Source organism: Anguilla anguilla, chromosome 8 (genome assembly GCF_013347855.1).
Source record: "Anguilla anguilla isolate fAngAng1 chromosome 8, fAngAng1.pri, whole genome shotgun sequence".
In the NCBI taxonomy this organism is placed as follows: domain Eukaryota; kingdom Metazoa; phylum Chordata; class Actinopteri; order Anguilliformes; family Anguillidae; genus Anguilla; species Anguilla anguilla.
This window is the reverse complement of record NC_049208.1, coordinates 1,990,068-2,014,002: the sequence shown is the minus strand read 5'-3', so window position 1 is coordinate 2,014,002 and position 23,935 is coordinate 1,990,068. Positions and strand designations below refer to the sequence as shown.

The window sequence follows — 23,935 nt, the reverse complement described above, 5'->3', positions numbered from 1 at the left end:
TTCCAGTTTGGGTAGGGTTCTGCGTTTTACTCAGTGCAGTTATCCAGATAACTCAGTAATCCTGCTCTGTGATACAGGGTTTTACTCAGTGCAGTTATCCAGCTAACTCAGTAATCCCGCTCTGTGATACAGGGTTTTACTCAGTGCAGTTATCCAGCTAACTCAGTAATCCTGCTCTGTGATACAGGGTTTTACTCAGTGCAGTTATCCAGCTAACTCAGTAATCCTGCTCTGTGATACAGGGTTTTACTCAGTGCAGGTATCCAGCTAACTCAGTAATCCCGCTCTGTGATACAGGGTTTTACTCAGTGCAGTTATCCAGCTAACTCAGTAATCCCGCTCTGTGATACAGGGTTTTACTCAGTGCAGTTATTCAGCTAACTCAGTTATCCTGCTCTGTGATACAGGGGTTTACTCAGTGCAGTTATCCAGCTAACTCAGTAACCCTGCTCTGTGATACAGGGTTTTACTCAGTGCAGGTATCCAGCTAACTCTGTAACCCTGCTCTGTGATACAGGGTTTTACTCAGTGCAGTTATCCAGCTAACTCAGTGATCCTGCTCTGTGATACAGGGTTTTACTCAGTGCAGTTATCCAGCTAACTCAGTAATCCCGCTCTGTGATACAGGGTTTTACTCAGTGCAGTTATCCTGCTAACTCTGTAACCCTGCTCTGTGATACAGGGTTTTACTCAGTGCAGTTATCCAGCTAACTCTGTAACCCTGCTCTGTGATACAGGGTTTTACTCAGTGAAGTTATCCAGCTAACTCAGTAACCCTGCTCTGTGATACAGGGTTTTACTCAGTGCAGTTATCCAGCTAACTCAGTGATCCTGCTCTGTGATACAGGGTTTTACTCAGTGCAGTTATCCAGCTAACTCAGTAACCCTGTTCTGTGATACAGGGTTTTACTCAGTGCAGTTATCCAGCTAACTCAGTGAACCTGCTCTGTGATACAGGGTTTTACTCAGTGCAGTTATCCAGCTAACTCAGTAACCCTGTTCTGTGATACAGGGTTTTACTCAGTGCAGTTATCCAGCTAACTCAGTGATCCTGCTCTGTGATACAGGGGTTTACTCAGTGTGGTTATCCAGCTAACTCAGTGATCCTGCTCTGTGATACAGGGTTTTACTCAGTGAAGTTATCCAGCTAACTCAGTAACCCTGCTCTGTGATACAGGGTTTTACTCAGTACAGTTATCCAGCTAACTCAGTGAACCTGCTCTGTGATACAGGGTTTTACTCAGTGCAGTTATCCAGCTAACTCAGTAACCCTGCTCTGTGATACAGGGTTTTACTCAGTGTAGTTATCCAGCTAACTCAGTGATCCTGCTTTGTGAAACAGGGCCCTGGCGTCTTCAGAGAGGGCTTTACGCTTAGCCTTTTCTCTCTGACTACAGCTTCACCCAACTGTCACAAACCGTTTAAATTGGGCGCCATGGAGACGTGTGTCAGGTGACAGGTGCTGTTATTTTACAGTTAGACCTGGTGAAGTGGCGCACCAGTGACCATGAAAGGGCTGTTGTTGAGCTTGTCTGGGCTTAGCCTGTGTGTACAGCCCAGAGGCTGAAACAGTGGAAGTGTGTTTGCTAACCGATGCTCAGATACCAGAAAGGACTAAAAATAGCTCTGACAGCTTAAAAATATGTCCATGATTCTCCATTTTGGAGAGCTGAGAACAGTGCATTTTCTCTGTGAAGTGTGTGTCACCAGCCGAAGCTTCTTTTCCTGATTAAAGGACTCGCTTGGGAACATGTTTGGTTTACAGCTCAAGGTCTTCACATAGATTTTATGCGCAGGGAAATTACATGGCAGTTACCCAAAGTAGGACACCATAGATATTCAGCATTAAGTGAAGGTGCTACCATAGATGTAGAGCGATCAGTGGAGAAGCTAGGATTGATGCCACCATAGATGTAAATCATTCAGGGAAGGTGCTACCATAGATATACAGCATTCAGTGAAGTCACTATCATAGATATACAGCATTAAGTGAAGGTACTACCATAGATGTAGAGCGGTCAGTAGAGAAGCTAGGATTGATGCCACCATAGATGTAAATCATTCAGGGAAGGTGCTACCATAGACATACAGCATTCAGTGAAGTCACTATCATAGATATACAGCATTAAGTGAAGGTACTACCATAGATGTAGAGCGGTCAGTGGAGAAGCTAGGATTGATGCCACCATAGATGTAAATCATTCAGGGAAGGTGCTACCATAGATATACAGCATTAAGTGAAGTCACTATCATAGATATACAGCATTAAGTGAAGGAGGCACCATAGGTTACAGTGCTGAATGAAGGTGCTACTATTGATGTGAAACATTCTGTGAAGGCACTGCCATGTATTTACAACAGCCTGGAAGGAAGCAGCTGCGATAGATTTTTGGCATTGATTAAACAAGCTACCATAGATGTGTGATGCTGGGTGGAAAGCGACCGTAGATGTACAGTTCTGCATACAGCACAAAATGAAGGACAGGCTAAGGACTGTGGGATAGACTCTCTGCCATTCTTCTCCAAGAGATGTGACTAAGCGCTCTTCTGCCCTGTCATTAGTTGCTTTTATGAGGAGATTATTTTGTTCCATGTTGCAATTTTAGAAACGCAATTAGATTTTAATGTCTGAAATAGAATACTGGAGCTCAGTTCCTGACTTAAGTGTGTACAGTGGCAATTCATGAAAAGGCGATAAGTTTGAAAAAACCAGTCTTTACCAACTTTACATGTGTTTATTTTTTTTTAACCCCATTTCACTGGGCGCTCTTTCTCGTTGGTCCAATTTTCTGCTCTCTGCTTAGGGCCTGTTAATGAGCTTGGCCTTAGAGAGCCGTGAAGTCAAGCTCCGACCCAACTGCGGGGCGGCATTGAATCACAGACTCTGTAGACTAACCAGAAGGTCGACTCTGAGTTCCTGGCGTTCACAGTTCTGTCTCTCCACCCCTGAATCTGTCGCATTCCAGGTTGCTGAACTTCGTGTGAACGTTCGGGAAGGGGGCGTGGCCAGCCGCAGCAGTGGATGTTCTGTCCTTGGACACACCCAGTTGCTGAATATTTATTTAACGTAACCGTGGAAACGAGTGTCATCAGTCACAACGTCCTAGGTCGAGGGAGTAGAGCGGTGCGCAGCAAACACAGGGGCTGGCCATCTGGCTGCAATGCAGAATCTGTGGTTTGAAGCGAAACAGCAGCTGTTACTCTGGGGTCCGTTTGAGTTTGGGCACTGCTGGGAATGGGGTATTATGGGGTGTAAAACTGGACCCGTGTTGGGTTTGTCCCTCAGGACCGGTTTGCCAGGCGGCTCATTCAGTGGCGAACAGAGTGAGTAAACACTGAACACTGTGCTCCCTATGAATTAGGCATCTGGAGACACAGCGTCCCTCCACAAGCATCAATTTAGGCTGTGTGTCCTTTATTTGCTGAACAGGGTCAGATTTCTGCAGAGCATGGGGCTGTCTGCTTGCGTTTAGGGAATTAGTTTATTCATTTAGACAAAGTGCTGGTGTGGCGATCGGCAGGGCCCTGCTGTGAGTGATGTGTGTGTTCGTGTGTGTGTGTGTGTGTGTGTGTGTGTGTGCGTGCGTGCGCACATGAATATCAACATGAAGCCAGATCTTCTCCTGTTACCAAGCAGAGCTCAGGGCTGAGTGTTACAGAACATGGCAGAATTAAATGATTTCATTCCAATTTTTGAAAAAGTTTTAAAATGAAATTACAAAAAAACAAATGTTTGAGTCTTGAAACTATGATGTGGGTTTGCTTTAAAAAAAAAAAAAAATTTTTTTTAAATATTTTTAAACAATTTTTTTTTTTCCCCTGATAGGCCTAATTTGGAATGCTTTAACATGTGTGACAAACATCGGCCATTTTTTAGGAGAGACAAGCGGACTACAGGGCCTTCCCCTCTTAACTACAGGGCCTTCCCCTCTTAACTACAGGGCCTTGCCCTCTTAACTACAGGGCCTTGCCCTCTTAACTACAGGGCCTTGCCCTCTTAACTACAGGGCCTTGCCCTCTTAACTACAGGGCCTTGCCCTCTTAACTTCGCTTACACTGGCGTGTGCATTTCATACGTGGCACAGACTTTGTGGTGAAAATGCAGCTCGGTAAAACGGTACCGTGTTTTAGCTGCCGGAAGCTGACCTAGAAGGCTGGCTTTTGTTAATGGCGGTCACGCATGTCCCATGATGCAATGCAGCCCGTACGTTCTTAGTCGGCGCATCGCGGACATGTACGGCGGTGTCCCGGCTCCAGCGTGACTCCGCCTCTCGAAGAAAAGGAAAAACACCGTCGTTGTTTCTCAGCCAGCTCACCTCCGCTCTGGCTCCTGCGGTTAAATATGTCTGGAATGAGGTCTGATGGGAACTCTGGGCTCTGGTGAGGTAACCCAGCAAAAAAAAAAAAATGTTATTGTCAGGGTGGGTTACCCCTCTGGGAATGTCTGTTATACTGCATTTACATTTAGGCATTTGCCACGTGCTCTTACTCAGCGAGACGGCTTGTTCGTCTTTTATTTGCCTTTTTACATACAGATTATTTAAATAGCTGGATGTTTGCCATTGCTGTTTGAGGTGAAGCATCTTGCTCAGGTTTGCAGTGCAGCCTGTCGGACTGCAGCACTGGAGAGCCGTTGAGGGCCTGCTGGTTTTCAGCCTGTTTCTGCACTCACGCACTTAGTTTAAGTCACTGGCTGGCTGAAGAGTCCACGCACCTCGTCTCCAAGGCCTAAAATGGCCGCCCCGTGAAGAGAAAACCATGAAATTCTGAAGACACTGCGGCCTCTTGGGAACTGGAGTTCCCTGGGGTTGTGTCTGTCTCCTGCTGTTTGTTGTTAGTAGTTTGGCCTAGCGTGTCTGTCTGAACAGTGTGTGCCTGCCAGAAGAAGGTAGGCCCAACCGCGGGTGGGAGAGGGGGGAGATTTCCCGCACGGATAAATAGTGTCTTTCCCTTTGGCGCGTTGGCTCCTCCTGGGTTATGACTGGGTTGTTTGGCATCCAGATTTCTAAATGCCCGCCTGTGCCCTCGGGCGGGCTGGGTGACCTACGGTGGCTGGCATTCAGAATGTGTCGGGTTACAGAAAACACATTTAACCTCTCACGCTAGGGATTGTGGGAAAAGAACCAAAAAAAAAAACCCAGAGTAAACAAACAGTCTTTATCTTCTGTGGTAGTTTTCTGGAAAAAGAAAGGAATGTGAGTTTTTACCGAAAACACTTTTCCTTGGGTTGTTAGCCTCAGGCTTTTTCCTGAAGGTCTTTGCTGAAATGTAATGCCATCACCTTGAAGAGCCTTGAGCTGCTATGCTTATTCAGTCTACAGCAGGACTCTCAGACTGCGGCTGGTCCTGGGGGGGGGGCTACTTCAGTCGGTCCTGGGGGGGCCTACTGCAACCGGTCCTGGGGGGCCTACAGTGGCTGTGGTTTCCCTGCAATCAGCCATCCGTTTGGGCTGAGGAAGGTGGGGCATGAACTCAGTGTCATTCAGCCGATCTGTGTGAAGAGAGAAATCACTTTCTGGGGCTGCTTTAAAAATATTCAATCATGTTTAGTGCATATTTTTGATTGGCCAGGACAGTTTTAATGTGCTATGGAGGCTATTTTGGATATTAGGCTAATAGGTGTTTCTGATGACCGGCTGGCTGTATTGGGCTTTTATTGGGGCATTTGGGGTTTTGTGGACAAAAATAAGAAAATACACTTCAGCTAAATGTAAAGCCGCTTGTAGAAGGACGTTGTGTTTCCAGAGGTTGAGGGAGTAACTATTTTACACTCTCCTGGTCACACAGTAGTACAGGAGAGCCAGAGACTATTTACACCCTACAGGCCACACAGTACTACAGGAGAGCCAGTGATTTATTTTACTCTCTACAGGTCTCACAGTACTACAGGAGAGCCAGTGATTTATTTTACTCTCTACAGGTCACACAGTACTACAGGAGAGCCAGTGATTTATTTTGCATGGCTGGAAGCCACGTACAGTACTACAGGCCAGGGAGCTGTAAGCTGATTTGGGGAGAGGCAACAATGAAGATAAGGGGCAGTCTGTCCTTTTAATGTCCTCCTGCCCAAAACTCCCAACACATCTCATTCTGGGTCCACATTACCTCTCGTTACTGTACAAACATCAGAGTTCTTTTTTAAAATGTGTTTATTTATTTATTTATTTATTTATATTTTTAAAGAAGACATACATACAGTACAATAACAACTCTCAAACACTTATGTAATCAATCCGAATTTTTCTCAAAATGATCAAACTCATTTCTGGTATCACGATATCATTTTCTCAGAATATACTGTACTCCTTAAGAGTTGAAGCCTTAGTTTAACTGATTGATCTGATGTTTAAGAATATTTTTTTTTCCCTTGAGAAAATGATGTAAACGTTCCCAGAAAAGAACGTCGTTTTTTTCCCTGAGAAAATGAGGCCTGTGAGAGAACGCCCCATGCATGCGTCCCCAGGCCATTCAGGATCCCTCCTCCCTGAGAAAATGATGCAAATGCTTCAGGATCTGTCTCCTTCTCCCTGAGAAAATGATGCAAATGCTTCAGGATCTGTCTCCTTTTCCCTGAGAAAATAATGTAAATGCTTCAGGATCTGTCTCCTTCTCCCTGAGAAAATAATGTAAATGCTTCAGGATCTGTCTCCTTCTCCCTGAGAAAATAATGTAAATGCTTCAGGATCTGTCTTCTTATCGTCCCCGTGTTGTTTTCCCCCTTTTATAACTCCCCCGTAGGCCTGTCTCCTTTTCTGTGTTTGTTTCAAGTTTGCATATAACCTCAGTAGTAATTTTTTTTTTTTAAAAAAGGTTGTTCACAGAAAAGGTCTCATTTTGCATGTCGTAGGATCTCGTTTGCTTTAATGACTCTGCGCTGAAAGGCGGGTTTCGGGGTCAGAGAGAGACTCTGTGTTCCACGGGCACCGTGCTGTTTAACGAGAGGAAGTGGCCATAAAAACGTTCATCCTGCAGGAAACGCACGGCAAAATGTGCAGAGCCTTAAAAACGTCAGCAACACCCAGGATTCTTTAACTGAAAAAGCTCTGCTGTTATCCTCCACAGTTAGCTCATTTGTTAGCTCGCTTTAGGAGATAATATTTGCCTCTCTGAGGTGGCGTCTTATCTCCCGCTCTGATTTCTGTTATCTGTGAGCCCAGCGGGACACTTCCTCTTCCTGCTCAGGGCTGCCTTGCCTTGCTTCCTGTGATTTGAATCTCTTGAGTTGTTTGGAACTTCCTCGCAAGAGATTTGAACCGCAGGCAAGGGACCCGCCCCACTTTTGGGCCCCAAAAAAAACGAAGTCGGGCAGGTTCTGCGGAGTGGCACGCCGCCGGGACGGGTGTGGGGCGGCCTGCGTGTCCGCGGCGGCGGTTCTGGCGGCTGAGCGCGGGGATTAGGAAACGTCCCGCTATCTCCCGCCTCTGTTTGCCGTGCGTCCGCGTGGGGGCCAGACGCGGCGGGATTGCGTCCGCTTATCTCCTCCTGTTGCGTTAATGATTCTGGGCCGGGCGCGTGGGGGCCACGGGGAGGGCCACGAGGGGGGGGGGGGGGGGCGAGGTGGGGGGCCACAGGAGCACTCATAGGGTCCAGCCCCCCAGTGAGCAAAAGCCGGAATCTAGACATCTAGAGGGGGTGGGAATCTAGGCTGAGAGACCTTTTGACACAAACGGACTAGGATAACCGCAGCATGGCCCCCTGGATACAGCCTGGCTGCGTCCCGGTCTGCTAGAAAACTTTAACCTTTCACCCGTGTGCTGCCGGGCGTCTCATCGACTTTTCCCCGCAGACTTTTGGCCGCAGAACCGTTGGCTGGGTCAGGTCAGTTTGCTCAGGAGGCCGAGTCGTGTACCTGGAGCGCTCGCTGGCTTGTAGACTCCAGCACAGGTCAGTTTGCTCTCACTGTGACCTTTGACACAAAGACAACTGCTCCTCCGTGTAGCCCCTTCCCCCCTGTGGCTCTGTCCGTCCAGGAAGTGTGCGTTGTGTAGCTTCCTGGTTTTGATTTTTTTTATGTAGAACTTTGAATTGCATTTTTAGAAAATCTTGACACAGTAGATGTTGAACAAATGAAAAAGATCTTGTTTCTGCGTGCGTGCGTGCGTGCGTGCGTGTGGAGATAGATGGATAAATTCATGCATACAGACATGAGTACACACACATATATAATTATAAATATTATCATTTGTTTTCCTTTATGCATCCTTACATGTTAAGTGGGTTTGGGTCAGTCACCTACAGAGGCACGTGCCAGGCCCTTCAGGATGAAGCGGTATCACTGTTGCATCGTGGGCCAGCGTTGTTGGCATGCCGTTGCATAAGAGCGTGGGACAGCTGGAGGGGAACATGACCCCCACCCCCCCTTGGGCAGCTGGGTCCCGTCTGGGTTTCAGGACTGGGTGACATCATCGTCGTGCCTGCCAATCACAGCCAGGAAAACCCCTCCCACACCGACGATCCCTTTAACAAAACAAGAACCCTGTGTCATTGCTCCAAAGATGGTGGAGAAACTAGCAAGATACATGTCTTATAAAATAAGTCAATTTAAAAACATTGTCTGCCAGTTGTAGGCTTAATGCTTTTTTTTGATGCCACAATCCTGATGTGTAAACATTTCAATTAATATTTATGCAGGACATTATGGACATTAAATAATAAATTGACCATTAAAGCTAACTTGAGAGCAAAGTGGCTACTCTGTTTATGCGTTGTAGCCTATATTTAAGAAAGGGTAACAACAAGAGAAAAGTTATTGAGTTATTCAATACAGCACGTTGACTTCCTGAGCAAATAATAGAAACTTCATAATGCTAATTTTTATTCAGAATTAAGCCCCAAACAGACAGGGAATAGTGTCGTGTGAAATGATTTTTCACAAAATGTAGGCCTATTTATTGTCACATTTATATTTTCATCAGAATGTGTTCTGATCTTGACCACTTAGGCATTACTAATTGATTATTTGGAAAAAAAAAACGAATGTTAAATGTGTTTAGTTAGTGAATAAATGGCTATTTGTGACAAGGTTGGGGGATTGATGCCTGATCAACCCAGAACTCCCCCCCTACCCAATGCTGTAGCTCACATGGGCTCAAAATCCAGCAGCTTTGCTCTCTCACAGTCCTCAGCCTCACTCACTGTGGTCAGGGGCGTCCTTAGCTCCGCCCCCCACTGTCCATGTGACCTTGTTCCTTTCCCTGTGATTGGCCGGCTTGGCGTGAGCTCCCTTGTGTCACGTGGTGATTTATGCAGGATCGGAGCAGGGATCTGTTCGGCAGCCTGGTGGGCTGGGCGTGGGCTGTGCGTGTACCACAACATGACAGACTGCGTGGCAAACGGCCCAGCTGTTTCTGCAGATCTGTGAGGGGGTGTTTTGAAACGAATATGAGTTTGTGGGGGGTTGAGGAAGGGTGGGGTTTACAAAGCGGGATTTAAGGTGGCAGCTGACTTTGAGTAATTATTCTGAAGAAAAAAAAAAAAAAGAAACCCAGCAAAACTTTGTATTCACTTGAACTTCACGTAGGCCTAATTCCAAAAAGCTAGCCAGCTGACCTGAGTTACACATTGTGAAACACTCTGCTTGGCGTCCTCTCCCCTGATTCTTTCCTCCTGTACAGCGCTGTTCTACTCCAGTACTGTATTGATTTTTTAAGGCCTTTATTGAGTCTCTCAGCGGTACCTCATACAGAACTCTCCCGTTTCCTTCAAACTCATTGTGACACTGCGATCCAAATGTTTGTTTTTCGTGGCCTTGTTTCAAGGGCCTTGTTTTTTTTTTCCTTTGTCCTTTGCCAGAATAGTTTTTTTTTTTTTTAAATCCAGGGCACAGTCTCCAGTGTGGTGGAAGAACAGCCTGGTTTTACTGCTCAGCCCAGATTGGCCTCAAACCGCGGCAGCAGCAGCAAGCCTGGGCTGATGGGCCCGTTTAGCTTTGTTTCTGATAGGTTTTTAAACATACCCCGTGATGTCAGTAGTTGTTTACTGCAGTGGATGCAGTATCCTGAAATGTGATGGCTTTTTGTCCCCTTTTGGTTAACTTGCAAGTGATGTCACTTCCTGTATTTTGTGAGAACCTTGAGTGAAGACTTGTTAAAGTATGCCCCACCCATTCGCCTGTGGTTGAATGGGAGCAGGTCGGTTTCTTTAAGCTGTGTGTGGTAAAGATGGTAACACAGGACAACAGGATGTTTTCTTTAAGTTGTGTGAGGTAGAGAGAGTAACGAAGTGCAGCAGAGTGGTTTCTTTAAGCTGTGTGATGTAGAGAGAGTAATAGAGTGCAGTAGGATGGTTTCTTTAAGCTGTGTGATGTAGAGAGAGTAATAGAGTGCAGTAGGATGGTTTCTTTAAGCTGTGTGAGGTAGAGAGAGTAACAGAGTGCAGCAGAGTGGTTTCTTTAAGCTGTGTGAGGTAGAGAGAGTAACAGAGTGCAGCAGGGTGGTTTCTTTAAGCTGTGTGAGGTAGAGTAACAGTACAACAGGATGGTTTCTTTAAGCTGTGTGAGGTAGAGAGAGTAACATAGTACAGCAGGGTGGTTTCTTTAAGCTGTGTGAGGTAGAGTAACAGTACAACGGGATGGTTTCTTTAAGCTGTGTGAGGTAGAGAGAGTAACATAGAGCAGCAGGGTGGTTTCTTTAAGCTGTGTGAGGTAGAGTAACAGTACAACGGGATGGTTTCTTTAAGCTGTGTGAGGTAGAGAGAGTATCATAGTGCTGCAGGATGGTTTCTTTAAGCTGTGTGAGGTGGAGAGAGTAACAGAGTGCAGCAGGGTGGTTTCTTTAAGCTGTGTGAGGTAGAGTAACAGTACAACAGGATGGTTTCTTTAAGCTGTGTGAGGTAGAGAGAGTAACATAGAGCAGCAGGGTGGTTTCTTTAAGCTGTGTGAGGTAGAGTAACAGTACAACGGGATGGTTTCTTTAAGCTGTGTGAGGTAGAGAGAGTATCATAGTGCTGCAGGATGGTTTCTTTAAGGTGTGTGAGGTAGAGAGAGTAACATAGAGCAGCAGGGTGGTTTCTTTAAGCTGTGTGAGGTAGAGTAACAGTACAACGGGATGGTTTCTTTAAGCTGTGTGAGGTAGAGAGAGTATCATAGTGCTGCAGGATGGTTTCTTTAAGGTGTGTGAGGTAGAGAGAGTAACAGAGTGCAGCTGTGTAGTTTCTTTAAGCTGTGTGAGGTAGAGTAACAGTACAACGGGATGGTTTCTTTAAGCTGTGTGAGGTAGTGAGGGTAACAGAGTGCAGCAGGGCGGTTTCTGAGGGAGCATTCTGAAGCTCTTGGACTCAGAGATTCTGGGCAGTGGTTCTGAAGACTGAACCCCAGCGAGCCCTGTGTGTGTGTGTGTGTGTGTGTGTGTGTGTGTGTGTGTGTGTGTTTTCTGATCAGGAAATGGCTTCAGCGTGAGTCACGGGGGCTGGCTGTGCAGAAGGCTTAAGGGCTCTGCGTTTCCACTGGCTCTGTGCAGCTACCAGGCCTCTTCTCAGCGCAGTCTGAATGTGCTGACTGGCTGCGTAAATCCTTACAAGGACATAAAAAAACCCCACACTGACGTGTCGCAGTCGGGCAGGGCCAGCTCCGCTGCCATGGTTTCCTTCCATTGTGACGTGAAGATGTGCAGGAGGGTGTGCAGGAGGGTGGCAGACTGGGTGGAGCGATTGGTCGTGTCTGATCGTGGTTGCGTGCCTGGCTGCGCCTCATAGGCATGACTTAACCACAACGATGAAAAAGATGAAATGCATTCTCCTGCGCTGGGCTTTAACTCTTCACTTACCTGCTCGTTAATGGGGGCTCCCCAGGAATGGTCGTGCCCTTGTTGCAGCAATGGATTGTGGGTGATGAAGTTCGTTCACCTGGTACAAACAGTGAGCTAATCTGGTTTATTGTGTGCTTTGGCTTATTATGCTGTTTACGCCAAACCTTTCAGCTCCATCCATCCAGTATCCAGCCCATGGGTCATGGGAAGGGGGCCTGGACCCTATCCCAGCATGCATTGGTCGCGAGAGGCTGGAATGCCCATGGGCAATTTAGAGCCTCCAATTAGGCTGTGGGTGTCTTTGGACTGTGGGAGGAAACCCACATAGGCACAGGCAGAGCATGCAAACTCCACACAGAAAGGCCCAAGCCGGGATTCGAACCCTAGACTTGCCCAGGACTCTTGCTGTGAGGCCACTTCTCCTCCAAATTACCAGAGGCCCTCCTCTTCCTCAGCGCCTGCGTGATCTTACCTGGCAGGTGGAAGTGTGGAGAGAAGAGAAGCAGAGCTGTGATGTCAGAAGACAGAGAACAGGCCTGTGAATAGAGGACAAATGCACAAAAAAGAGCTCACCAAACCGGGGGAAGAAATAGCCGTTGCATAAATGAAGAACAATGCCAGACCAGAATGTAAATAAAAATGCAGTTAATGCGTAGCGCAGTGAACATACGACTGAAGGTTTAAGTAGATCAGCTTGTCCTGTTGAGGAATGCTGGGTATTGTAGTTGTAAAACACAAATCCCCGTACAGTGTGTCTCTCTTATTCAGCACACGTCTTCATTCTTGTGGTTTTCTGCTTAAGGAAGTGAATAGTACAACAAATACATCATCACTGGCGCTTAAACGACAAGGTCATCGCTATGAGATGTGGTGTGTACTGCTGCGCTATATAAATAGGCTAATGCTTGTAGTCCTAAGCCCTCGGTCTTGTCTTTTTTGTTGTTGTTGTTTTCCTGATATCGAATAGACGAGCAGTGTTGGGCTGAATGGCCTGTTCTCGTCTTACGTTACGTTTTTGTTGTCGTCTTGTGTTATGATATGGAATGTTCTTTTTCCACGTTGTATTGGGAAATATTAACCTCTTTTTTTGTTTTGTGTTTTGTTTCGTTTCAGGTGCACTTCCCAGATGTGGAGAGGGTGGAATGGCTAAACAAGGTGAACCGGTTAGCGCCCGTCTGCTCTGCGCAGGGCTTTCTTTGTTTTGCCGGAGAGGTTGTGTGTGTGGTGGGGGTGGGGGTGGGGGTGGGGGGGGGGGGTGTTGGAGGAGAGGGTGTGTGTGTGGTGCTCACTTGTGGGAGGGGGGACTGTGTTGGGGAGGGGGGGCGCTGGTAAGGAGATGTTGTGTGTGTGGTACTCTCCTTGCGGTGGTGGGGGGGCGGTGTTCGAGGGGGGGGTGGTGTTGAGGAGAGGATGTGTGTGTGGTGCTCTCCTTGCGGGGGGGGATGGTGTTCGGGTGGGGCTTTTCGAGCACGCTCCAGTTTCCCTGCTCTACTTTGCAGAGGCTCTGTGGGGGGGGGGGACTGTGCGGGGGCTGTTATAAATAGGGATCTGGGCGGGACCGGCCGGCTCCCCTGACGCCCCCGCGGTTCGGGAGAGGGACTCTGTGTTCCTCGCGCACCGCGGGGGGGGGGGGGGGGGGTTTCTGTGAGATTCGGTTCTGAAAGAGGCCGCGGCCATTTCGCCCGCCATTTCAGCTTCGCCACGTTCCCGCCAGTGATTCTGCGTCGCATACGATTACAGACAGCGATCAGAGAGCTGTGTGGGCTCTGTCTGTACTGTTATATACAACACATCTTCAGTACATGGCTTAAACTAGGCCTTGTCAGGTTTGGTCTTTTCCATTGATTGAAAAGAAGTGCTTGACTTTAGCCCAGATTCATACGCACGGGACGCATTTCTGAGTTTCACTTTTAAGCCTGTGCTTTATTTTTTTACCCCACTGTGCTGCTGATAATATGTGTGTATGTATGTGCAAAAGACGTAACCGTTGTTAGCGCTACTGAAATGCGATGCTCATTGCGGTCAGATTTAAATGGGGGGGCCTTGGATCTCGGCCTGTTCTTATGACACAGAGCCACTCCTCAGAGACTGAAGGGTGCTGTATAGGGGGAGGGTGCTGTAGGGGAGCGCTGGGGGTCGTTTAGGGGTCGTAGTGAGCCTTGGTCTCCCCCCTCCCGCCCCGCTTTCAGACGGTGAAGCAGATGTGGCCCTACATCTGCCAGTTTGTGGAGAAGCTGTTCCGGGACACCATCGAGCCGGCAGTGAAGGGGGCCAACCCCCACCTGAGCACCTTCTGCTTCAGCAAGATCGACATGGGGGACAAGGTGAGGGGTGTATACAGTACACACACACACACATACAGTACACAAATACACACACACATACAGTACACACAAACACACACACACGCATACAGTACACACACATACAGTACACACACACACACGCACACATACAGTACACACACACACACATACAGTACACAAATACACACACACATACAGTACACACAAACACACACACACGCATACAGTACACACACATACAGTACACACACACACACGCACACATACAGTACACACACACACGCACACAGTATACACACACATACAGTACACACACACACACACACACACACAGTACACAAATACACACACACACATACAGTACACACACACACACGCACACACAGTCACACACACACGCACACAGTATACACACACACGCACACATACAGTCACACACACGCATACAGTATACACACACACATACAGTACACACACACACACACAGTACACAAATGCACACACACACACAGTATATACACACACACACACAGTACACATACAGTACACGTACACACATGCACACACAAAGACACATTCCTCCACACCTGCAGGTGGCAATAGAGCTGGGTAACAGACCCATTCCTCCAGACCTGCAGGTGGCAGTAGATCTGGGTAACAGACACATTCCTCCACACCTGCAGGTGGCAGTAGAGCTGGGTAACAGATACTAAGCACTGTTCTTTCCTCCTTTAGCCCCTGAGGGTGAACGGGGTGAAAGTCTACACTGAGAACGTGGACAAGCGCCAGATCGTAATGGATCTGCAGATCAGGTAACTAACCATGCCTCCCACCCCCCAGGTAACCAAGGTAACCAGAAACTCCCCCTCTCACCCCCGCCCCAAGTAATCAACACACCATGCCCAATTTTTATTTATATTATTCTTTTTCACTTTTATAATAAAAAGGAGGTCATTTTTAATGCAATTTTAGCACTGCTTTTTAAATACAGTGTATAACTATAACTCTTCACTGTTCATAGGGGAAATGATTGTGCTGTTTTTTCAACGTTGTTGGGAATACCAAAATTGATTGTCCTGTTTTTCCAGTTTTGTTGGGAATACCGAAATTGACTGTCCTGTTTTTCCATCTTTGTTGGGAATACCGAAATTGACTGTCCTGTTTTTTAAGCTTTATTGGGAATACCGAAATTGACTGTCCTGTTTTTTCAGCTTTGTTGGGAATACCGAAATTGATTGCGACATCAAGAGATACTACTGCAGAGCTGGGATAAAGAGCATCCAGGTAAGCCTGTTAGCGCCCGACTGAGCTGTGTGGTATAGCCTTCAGGCCCTGTCAGTTTCTGTTGAGTGAATCATTGCACCATTTAGTACTGGACACTCCCGAAATCTCCCCTCTTTCATTTCTCCCTTTATCTTCCATACCGTATTTCATTTCAGTTTTTTTTTTCAAATGCATTGTGTGTGCATGTGTGTGTGTGTGTGTGTGAGTGAGTGTGTGCGTGTGTGTGTGTGCCTGTTCTCGTCTCATTTGATTTAACGTCATGCAGCTCTTTTTACGGTCACCAGATGACTTATTATTCAATTTCATTTAATTTGGAAACTTTCGTGCGAGAGAGAGATTTCAGCTTGTTGTATATTAGTGGAGGAGAGATCGTTGTCATCATTGCTGCTGCTGGTTCTGCGCAGTCAGTGATCTGACAGAATCCTTGGCAGGAAGTCATCTGACGCAGGTCACATTTGCATCCTGTTGGCAGAGAATGGATGCACGTGAAAATGATGTTCTTTCTGTGTCTTTAGTTTGTGCCTTATCAAGTAAGGACACATATGCAGTTTGAAGCTGTGCTTATTTGAGAGCTTATTTTTAAAGCTCTTTAGTGAATGCTGTTTCCCTATAAACAGCTGTTGTCCCTATAAATTTTGCATAGTCCATTGTTTGTTTATTTATTTATTTAAAGAAATGGTTTGATTGGCTTATTTGATTATAGAACTTTCCAGAGAACAGGTGGCCAGTGTGTGGTGCAGACATTGTGCATGTGAGAGCCGCTCTTCTGTTTGCAGTAGTTTTGTTTATTCAGTGGGAGTTAGTTGGGTTGTGTTGACAGAAAGCCGTTCGCACTAATCCCATTCTCTCCGCACGGTCCTGCTCTCTCACTCAGTGTCATGTTTGCCTCATTTTATGCCTCAATTTAGTCACACAAAAAAAAGAAAGCTTGTCTTGTAAGGGGGAAACAAAAAGTGGAAAGAGATTATTATTTTTTTTAATAAATAAAAAAATCAGTTAAACTGGATACTGTAGGTGAGCACACTGGCATTGTGTGTGTGTGTGTGCGCGCATGCGTGTGCGTGTGTTCCAGTGTGCCTGCGTGCATGCCTACGTCTCGTTTGTGTGTCCTGTGGTTTCTCAGTTTCACTCTTCCAATGGTTTGCTATTCTGTAAGCCTCACTGTCACGTTATGTAGTGCGTGATATTCCAGGATTCGCTGTGGAACTGTGGCTGCTGTATTAGCACCCTGAAGACAGATGCCTTGTACTGTAAGCAGTACTGCAGGGATCTCAAACTGCAGTCCTGCATGGCTGCAGTGTCTGCTGGTTTTCAGTGCCTTTCAGCACATTTCAGCATGTATGCTCTTACGTCACTGATTGGCTGAAGACTCCCTTGGTTGCTGATTGAAACAAACCCAGAAAAACCTGCAGACTCTGCTGCCCTCTAAGACTGGAGCTTCATATCCCTGCTACCAACCACTTAATGGTAGTTTGACCACAGAAATTTATACATTGTTTTTTTTGGAATGTGGTAATTATATTCCCATGTTGATATGTTGACATGTTAAACAAATTGAAAAAAAAACAGGTGATTTACGGTATGTGTGTGTGTGTGCATGCGTGTGCGTGCGTGCTGCATGTGTGTGTGTGTCCCTGCAGCTTCACGGAGTGCTGAGAGTGATCATGGACCCCCTGCTTGGAGACATGCCTCTGATTGGAGCCGTCTCCGTCTTCTTCCTGAAGAAGCCTGTGAGTACCGAAATGCTAAGTGCTAACACGCTACACCCGTGAGTACTGAATATATACACTCACTTGCCATTTCATTAGGTGAAAGGAGTGGCACCCGGTGTGATCTTCTGCTGCTGTAGCCCATCTGCTTCAGGGTTTGACGTGGTGTGCGTTCAGAGATGCTCTTCTGCGTACCTCAGTTGTAACGAGTGGTTATTTGAGTTACTGTTGCCTTTCTATCAGCTCGAACCAGTCTGGCCATTCTCCTCTGACCTCTGCCATCAACAAGGCATTTTCGCCCAGAGAACTGCCGCTCACTGGATATTTTCTCTTTTTCTGACCATTCTCTGTAAACCCTAGAGACGGTTGTGCATGAAAATCCTAGTAGATCAGCAGTTTCTGAAATACTCAAACCAGCCTGGCACCAACAACCATGCCACGTTCAAAGTCACTTAAATCACCTTTCTGCCCCATTCTGATGCTTGGTTTGAACTTCGTCTTGAAGATCGTCTTGACCACGTCTACATTCCTAAATACATTGAGTTGCTGCCACGTGATTGGCTGATTATATTAACGAGCAGTTGGACAGGTGTACCTAATGTAGTGGCCGGTGAGTGTATATATATATATAGTATATATAGTTTTTATATATAGTTTTATATAGTTTCTTATATTGGATTATTTTGGATTGTACTGTAGCTAAATTTGTGACATTGCCAAATGTCAAACCGTTGCCATCGCGTCCTATCGTGGTGAAGCTTGAGGTTTACACCCGTATGAATTACCTAAATGTAGAGGGCAGAAGTAAGGTGATATAAAGTAATAGCACCGTTTAAGTGATTGTTGTTGCTAAGGGTAAGTCCAGTAAGGGTATTTCAGCCTCAAGAATCGGAATAATGTCCTCTCGTGGTGAAGCCTGAGGTTTGCACCCGCATTAATTACCTAAATGTAGAGGATAAGTGAGGTGATATAAAGTAATAGCACTGCTTTTAAATAACCAGAGTTAAGTTAAGTGAGTGTTCCTGGTAAGATGGTCCTGTGAGGGTATTTCAGCTGTGGCCTAGAGCTTTTTTACTCGCGCCGTCAGCTTCTCTCTGGATCTGAACCCTCCGGGCTCCCGTCCGTTGCCGTGTTTAACAGATCCAGGGCTGAGTCACGTTTACCCCTGCAGACATTCCACAGCCTTATATGGGTACAGATTGCACTCCTCTTAATTTGTTACCAGTAGAAAGGTCTTGTGGAATGCGATGCTTGTGATATTATGTCATGGGTCCTGCTGGTTCAGACAGGGCAGTGGTGTTCATTTCATCTTTTTGTCTGTCTGCGAAGCAAACGAATTATTCTTTTTTTTTGGGGGGGGGGGGTCACTTTGGAGTTTAAGGCTGTTGGTTTTTATGGGATTTCTCTGAAACGGTTGCTACGGAGAGCTGCGGTGTGCTGGCTTGCGCACAATGCCCGCCTTTGTCTCTCGGGATTGGCCGGCTGGCAGATGAGCTCTCGTGGATGGGGAAAGTTTCAGTGCGGTGTGGATCAGGCTGGGTGCCATTGGACTTGGGGAAAGGGGTTGTGAGTTTGGAGATCCACTGGATTTCTTGCTTATGTTGCCTCACTTACCGGCCTGATTTACTAAGAACTTTTTTTATCAAATGCAAAAGCTTTTAGCACACGCAAAAAGCCAATAATACAGGCAGTGATTGGTGCAGAACAAATACCATGAGCTATCATAGGCAATGTTACTGGTTTTGTGTATGCTAAAAGGCTGTACACATGCTAAAGGTCTTTGTAAATCTGGTCCTAAGTCAGGTCTTTGCAACTGGCTGCCTGATATAGACCGACTCTGAGATCTTTGATTGACAGCTATCCTAGTCTGTAGCTACATGGAACCAACATACCTCCCACAGTCACAGAATAAGTAATGCACAGAAAAATGTTCAGTGTTGATTGAATTCTTATAGAGGATTGTCAGAGTGCTTATTGTTGACTCATATTACTGTCAGAATTGATTTAATACTACCTGACCTGATTTAGTGTGAGGATTCTTTCTGTATCGATGTACATACTTTAAGAAGGCATCTACATGGAAGGTTTGGTTGATAAATATTTAAGCCCTTAGTCAATGGGAGCTGGTGATTGGCTGAGAGTGTGAGTCAATGGGAGCTGGTGATTGGATGAGAATGTAAGTTTCTGGTTCAGTGTGGGTCAGCTGCTGGATGGGAAGCATCTCTGAATCTCTCGAGACATGTCTCCCATTTCCTCATCATTATTTCTGATTATTTATTGAATTAATGAAACTTGTGGGGAATATTATGCTGCTCATTCTGTGTAACAGAATCGCTCTTACTTGCTTGGGAGATTCACCTCAGCCCGTCCTGTTATGAAGTTTGCATGTGGTTATCCAGTAGTGAGACTGTGGTTTCCATCCAGCCTACTCCTCTACTCGGAATTCTATCTCCATCTCTTCTCTCTTGGTTTCACTTTCTCACAGGTGCCCGCATCATAAGTTTCATTACATTACTCTGTTTGGATGCTAACTGTGCTGCTGCTAACCGTAATGCTGGACATTTCAGAATAAACTAAAGATGCAGATAAGTAACCTGGCCCTGAAAACCTAAAGCAAAAAACACACAGTTTCAAATATTTACTCTGGGAACATTTTCAGGAAGTAGTACAGTAGCTACATTATGTTACTTATTTGCATACATTAATTTGTATGTTCTGTCTATATGCAAATAGGATACTGATAAACACACAGCTTCTGTTACCAACCTTCAGTTATTAATATTTCATCTGGGCAGATTTTCAGGTATCTATAATTTACGCATTTGCTTGCATGGCCAATAATTAATTAATTAATTAATGTTATGTCTGTCTACACACTGGAGTTGAAAGAGCACTCCAGTCCACACCAGTGTATGCTCTTCCAGTTTCATATGAAGTTCCATATCAAGTCTCTTCGTGGACCCCCTGTGGAAAAGCCAGGGCTTAAATTAAGAATTTAGGAGCGGAAACACAGTGAAAACTTGAGAGTTTTGAGATCTTTGCTGCGTGCCGTTTGTAATGGGCATGAAGAACAGCAGCGACGTTCTTTTTGCTTGAATCTGAGGTGGAATATGCTTCTCTCAGCGGCCCTCTGCTTTCCACGTTCGCTTTATTGCTATTCTGTACTGCTCTCTGCGGCAGATAGACAGTGAAATATATAGGCCATTATCATTCCCTGGCAATGTGAGGCGTGCTCCTCGTTTATCACCGTACAAAGCGACGAGGCCAATGTTCTCTCAGCGCCCGGCTCGCGCAGAAACCGTTATTTAGCCTCCCGGAGTCGGACCTTTTTAAATACGCGCTTTGCTCGACTCGCGAGCCCGTGTCTAGAATGCTGGCGGAACCGTTAGCCAGTGCTAACCTCAACAACGAACAAACACGACTTTAGGTTTCATATTGGTACTTGTGGACGGGGAATATGTTTGCAGATGAGTTGTCAGTTGAATTTAAGACGTTTATGACTGGTTTTATTGACCTTTAGAGTTAAACTGAAATTATACCTTTCACAATGCTACCGTCAGTCTTGCCACGCATTTTCAGAGAAAGAAGCTGCTTTGAAGATTTTATCGTGGGTAGAAAAAACATCGAAGCCACGGGTTTACACTTCACTTACTGAAATTAATTCAGAACCCCTGCTTCGTTCTGTTTTGGATGTCTTGCAGAATCGGTTGGGATTCTGTTGTTTTACAGACTGCTATGTTAAAAGGCCAAAACACCCCTGCTATAATATTAGGAGAAAAAGAACGGCTATCTATTTATAAGCTCTTCCACTGCCTGTTGGATTCTCCCAGTAGGCGAGGCAGATGAGATGAGATAAAATGAGCAGTAGCCTACTTTATTAACCCCTGAACCAAAAACCCAATCACAAACCAACAATAGCCTGTAATAACCGTAGCTATGTGTCATGGGTAAAATAAATGCTAATTGTAATGATTAGTAGCCTAAAACACTGAACACATTGCAGTGGTGCAACGTTGGCTATTTTTTTTTAGTTTTGAGGATTTGCATGGGGAAAGTTCTTCTGATATTAAGCTGCCTACGTTCCCCCCTAGAATAGCAACAGAACCAATACAAGATGCATGGCTTTTTTTCATGTTCGGCTAAATCCATTGTTGACGAATCCTTATCGCTCAGGCCACGCGAGTGCCGTTAGACTGGTGCACCTGTATCATCGATTTGAGTAGGTGCACTCTGGATAGATCTGCACAGGAAGAAAGGCGCCTACGCGATGTTGCCCTGCTGTTCCTGATAAGCTTTGATAGGTCCGCAGAGAACCAGCGGGCCGGTTTTATAACTGCCGCAGTCTGCGCAACAGAATACGCTAACACCCTCGTTGATTTTTTATTTATTTATTTTCCGTTGAAAGCTCTACCTACGATACAGTAGGCCTACATGATCCGTGGGCTTAACTGCCTGTTCCACGTCTTTCACCAGTCTTTGTCTGTGCGCACCGTTTTTGTTTAAGAACAGCCGTACACATCATCGCGTGTCAGGTGATGGACGTCACTGTGTGGGAGAAATGGGGAAACAACGAATGTAACAATTGCAATGTAATAATTTTTGGCACAGAGAGAAGAATCTACTCTTTGGCTTCAGCTAAGAACTTGCTTAACTTTTTGGGTCCCTTTTCTTACCAAAATTATATTAATATATATTTAAGTACTTCAAAATCGCTCCACGAGGCAGAGTAGATTTATTTTTAGCGATAGAATGTGACGTTCATTACTAGACGTGGCTCCCAGAAATGAGTCCCCACTGCCTTTAATGCATGTGACCTAAATTCATAATGGAATTAATAATTACAAAGTCTGATCTAGTATAAAAGATAAGGATGGAAAACATAAAAATATCCTTTAAATGAAGTGATACAGTACTAAGCATACTTCAGTCTTCCTTGAAAAGGATTAACCATAACCCTAAAAACGAATTAGTCCATCATGAAGGCTTGAACTGACCTAATTTCCTAAATGAATTGGAAGTATATGCAGAAAGAATATCCACTAAAATCTCTGCTATGAAATCTTCAAAATACCAAAAATAATAAAAACCACACCACCAAGTCATTCAGGGGCTGTGCGTGTAGTTACAGCCCAGTCCATAATGATAAAGCCTCTAATGAGCTCAATCTCATCACAAACATGCTAACAGGCTAAGTTGTTGCTATACTAAGTACCTAAGTTGTTGCTAAGCAGCTGCACATGCTCTGTCGCTGTCATGGAAGGTGAGCTGTGATTGGGATCAAAATACATTTCTCAAGGTAAACAAAACATAAACTGCGCGCAATGTTAGTTCTTTTAATTTTTTAGGTTTAACTATCCATTTAAAGTGGCAGTGTGTTTTTAAAGCTAGCTGTATATTAGGGCCCCAGGAGACAGAGGTGGCCAGGGTTTGGTGGGTGTTTCTGGGCTTCCTGCTTGTGTCTGATGCAGGAGATTAACCTGCTGAAGGGGCCTTCACACTGATTTTGGGTGGAGACTCGTGGGAGGGGTGTGTGTGAATGTGTGTGTTTGTGTGAATGTGTGTGTGTGTGTGTGTGAGAGAGATTGTCTGTTTGTGTGAGAGTGTGTGTGAGTGTGAGAGAGAGAGAGTGTGAGTGTGTGTGTCTGAATCTGAATGGGTGTGTTTGTGGGAGTGTGTGTGTGTGTGTGAGAGAGATTGTGTGTTTGTGTGAGAGAGTGTGTGTGAGTGTGAGAGAGAGAGAGTGTGAGTGTGTGTGTCTGAATCTGAATGGGTGTGTTTGTGGGAGTGTGTGTGTGTGTGTGTGAGAGAGATTGTGTGTTTGTGTGAGAGTGTTTGTGTGAGAGAGAGAGAGAGTGTGAGTGTGTGTGTCTGAATCTGAATGGGTGTGTTTGTGCGAGAGTGTGTGTGTGTGTACATTGTCTTTTGATGAAACATACTGGTGACTCCGTGAGCAGGTCAACCTTCTGAGGCCATGTGAAACGATTCCAAGAGGGAGACAAACACTGGCACTCGTATCAGTCAGATGTCGATATGACTGCCAGTCAGCAGCTAGGCCACGTGGAGTCCATGTGATCATGTGATGTGTTTTTGTCAGTTACACTGATTCTGCTTGATAGCCATATTGACCTCCAGTCGATAGAGGAGAAGTCTTTTCACAAGTCTTTTGTGAAGTCAAGAGGCTCACAATCTTGTTACTGGAAAAAATATTAAAGCGTATTTGTGACTTGTCCTGATTTACTTCAGTAAAATACCCAGCTGCATAAAATGGATTGTATGTAAAAATACAAGCTGTTCACATTGCACTGGATAAGAGCGTCTCGTAAATGCCAGAATGTAAGGGCAGTTAGACCCTAACACACAGAGGCTTGTAGGATTGCCTGTTTATTCTGTTACCATGGCTACCGGCTGGTCCACGCCAGTCCTGTTATGGTAAAAGGCATTCCGTGCACAGGAAGTACTGTTCCGCGCGTACCACTGATGCACAGGAAGTACTGTTCCGTGCGGACCACTGATGCACAGGAAGTACTGTTCCGCGCGGACCACTGATGCACAGCTGGGGTGCAGCTGAGCGGTGAGAGGGTTTAAAAGAATTTGTAGGGTGTAATTTATACCCCAATCCGTCACTAAGACCGAAAGATTTTTAACTGAACATTTCAGCTTTTTTCAGTTAGAATCAAAAAAAAAGAGCTGGGTGGTGACTGAGGTGAAAGAGTTCTGGTTGGCTGGTTGGTTTCACATGCTGGAAATAGAAACGAACCGCTGTGCTTTTATTGTGAAACGGTCGGACTGAGGTGTGTGATGGTGCAGATCTGCGTGTGTGTGAACGTGCCCTGTAATCAGTCGTAGTGAATAAAGGGGTGGTAGTCCAGTCGGGCTGTTCGGCTCGCTGGTC

The 23,935-nt window shown here is 45.7% G+C and overlaps 1 protein-coding gene across 7 annotated transcripts in view; it reads left to right on the top strand.

The window, feature by feature from the left end:
* Positions 1-23,935, top strand: part of LOC118233298 (extended synaptotagmin-2-like) — a 52,534-nt gene that overhangs the window by 2,796 nt on the left and 25,803 nt on the right. For all 7 annotated transcript variants that reach the window (XM_035428854.1, XM_035428853.1, XM_035428860.1 and 4 more), the window contains 5 exons: positions 12,858-12,899; positions 13,934-14,068; positions 14,786-14,862; positions 15,262-15,334; positions 16,975-17,064. In XM_035428854.1, the coding sequence (XP_035284745.1) occupies positions 12,858-12,899; positions 13,934-14,068; positions 14,786-14,862; positions 15,262-15,334; positions 16,975-17,064 (417 nt within the window). The remainder of the gene's footprint in view (positions 1-12,857; positions 12,900-13,933; positions 14,069-14,785; positions 14,863-15,261; positions 15,335-16,974; positions 17,065-23,935) is intronic.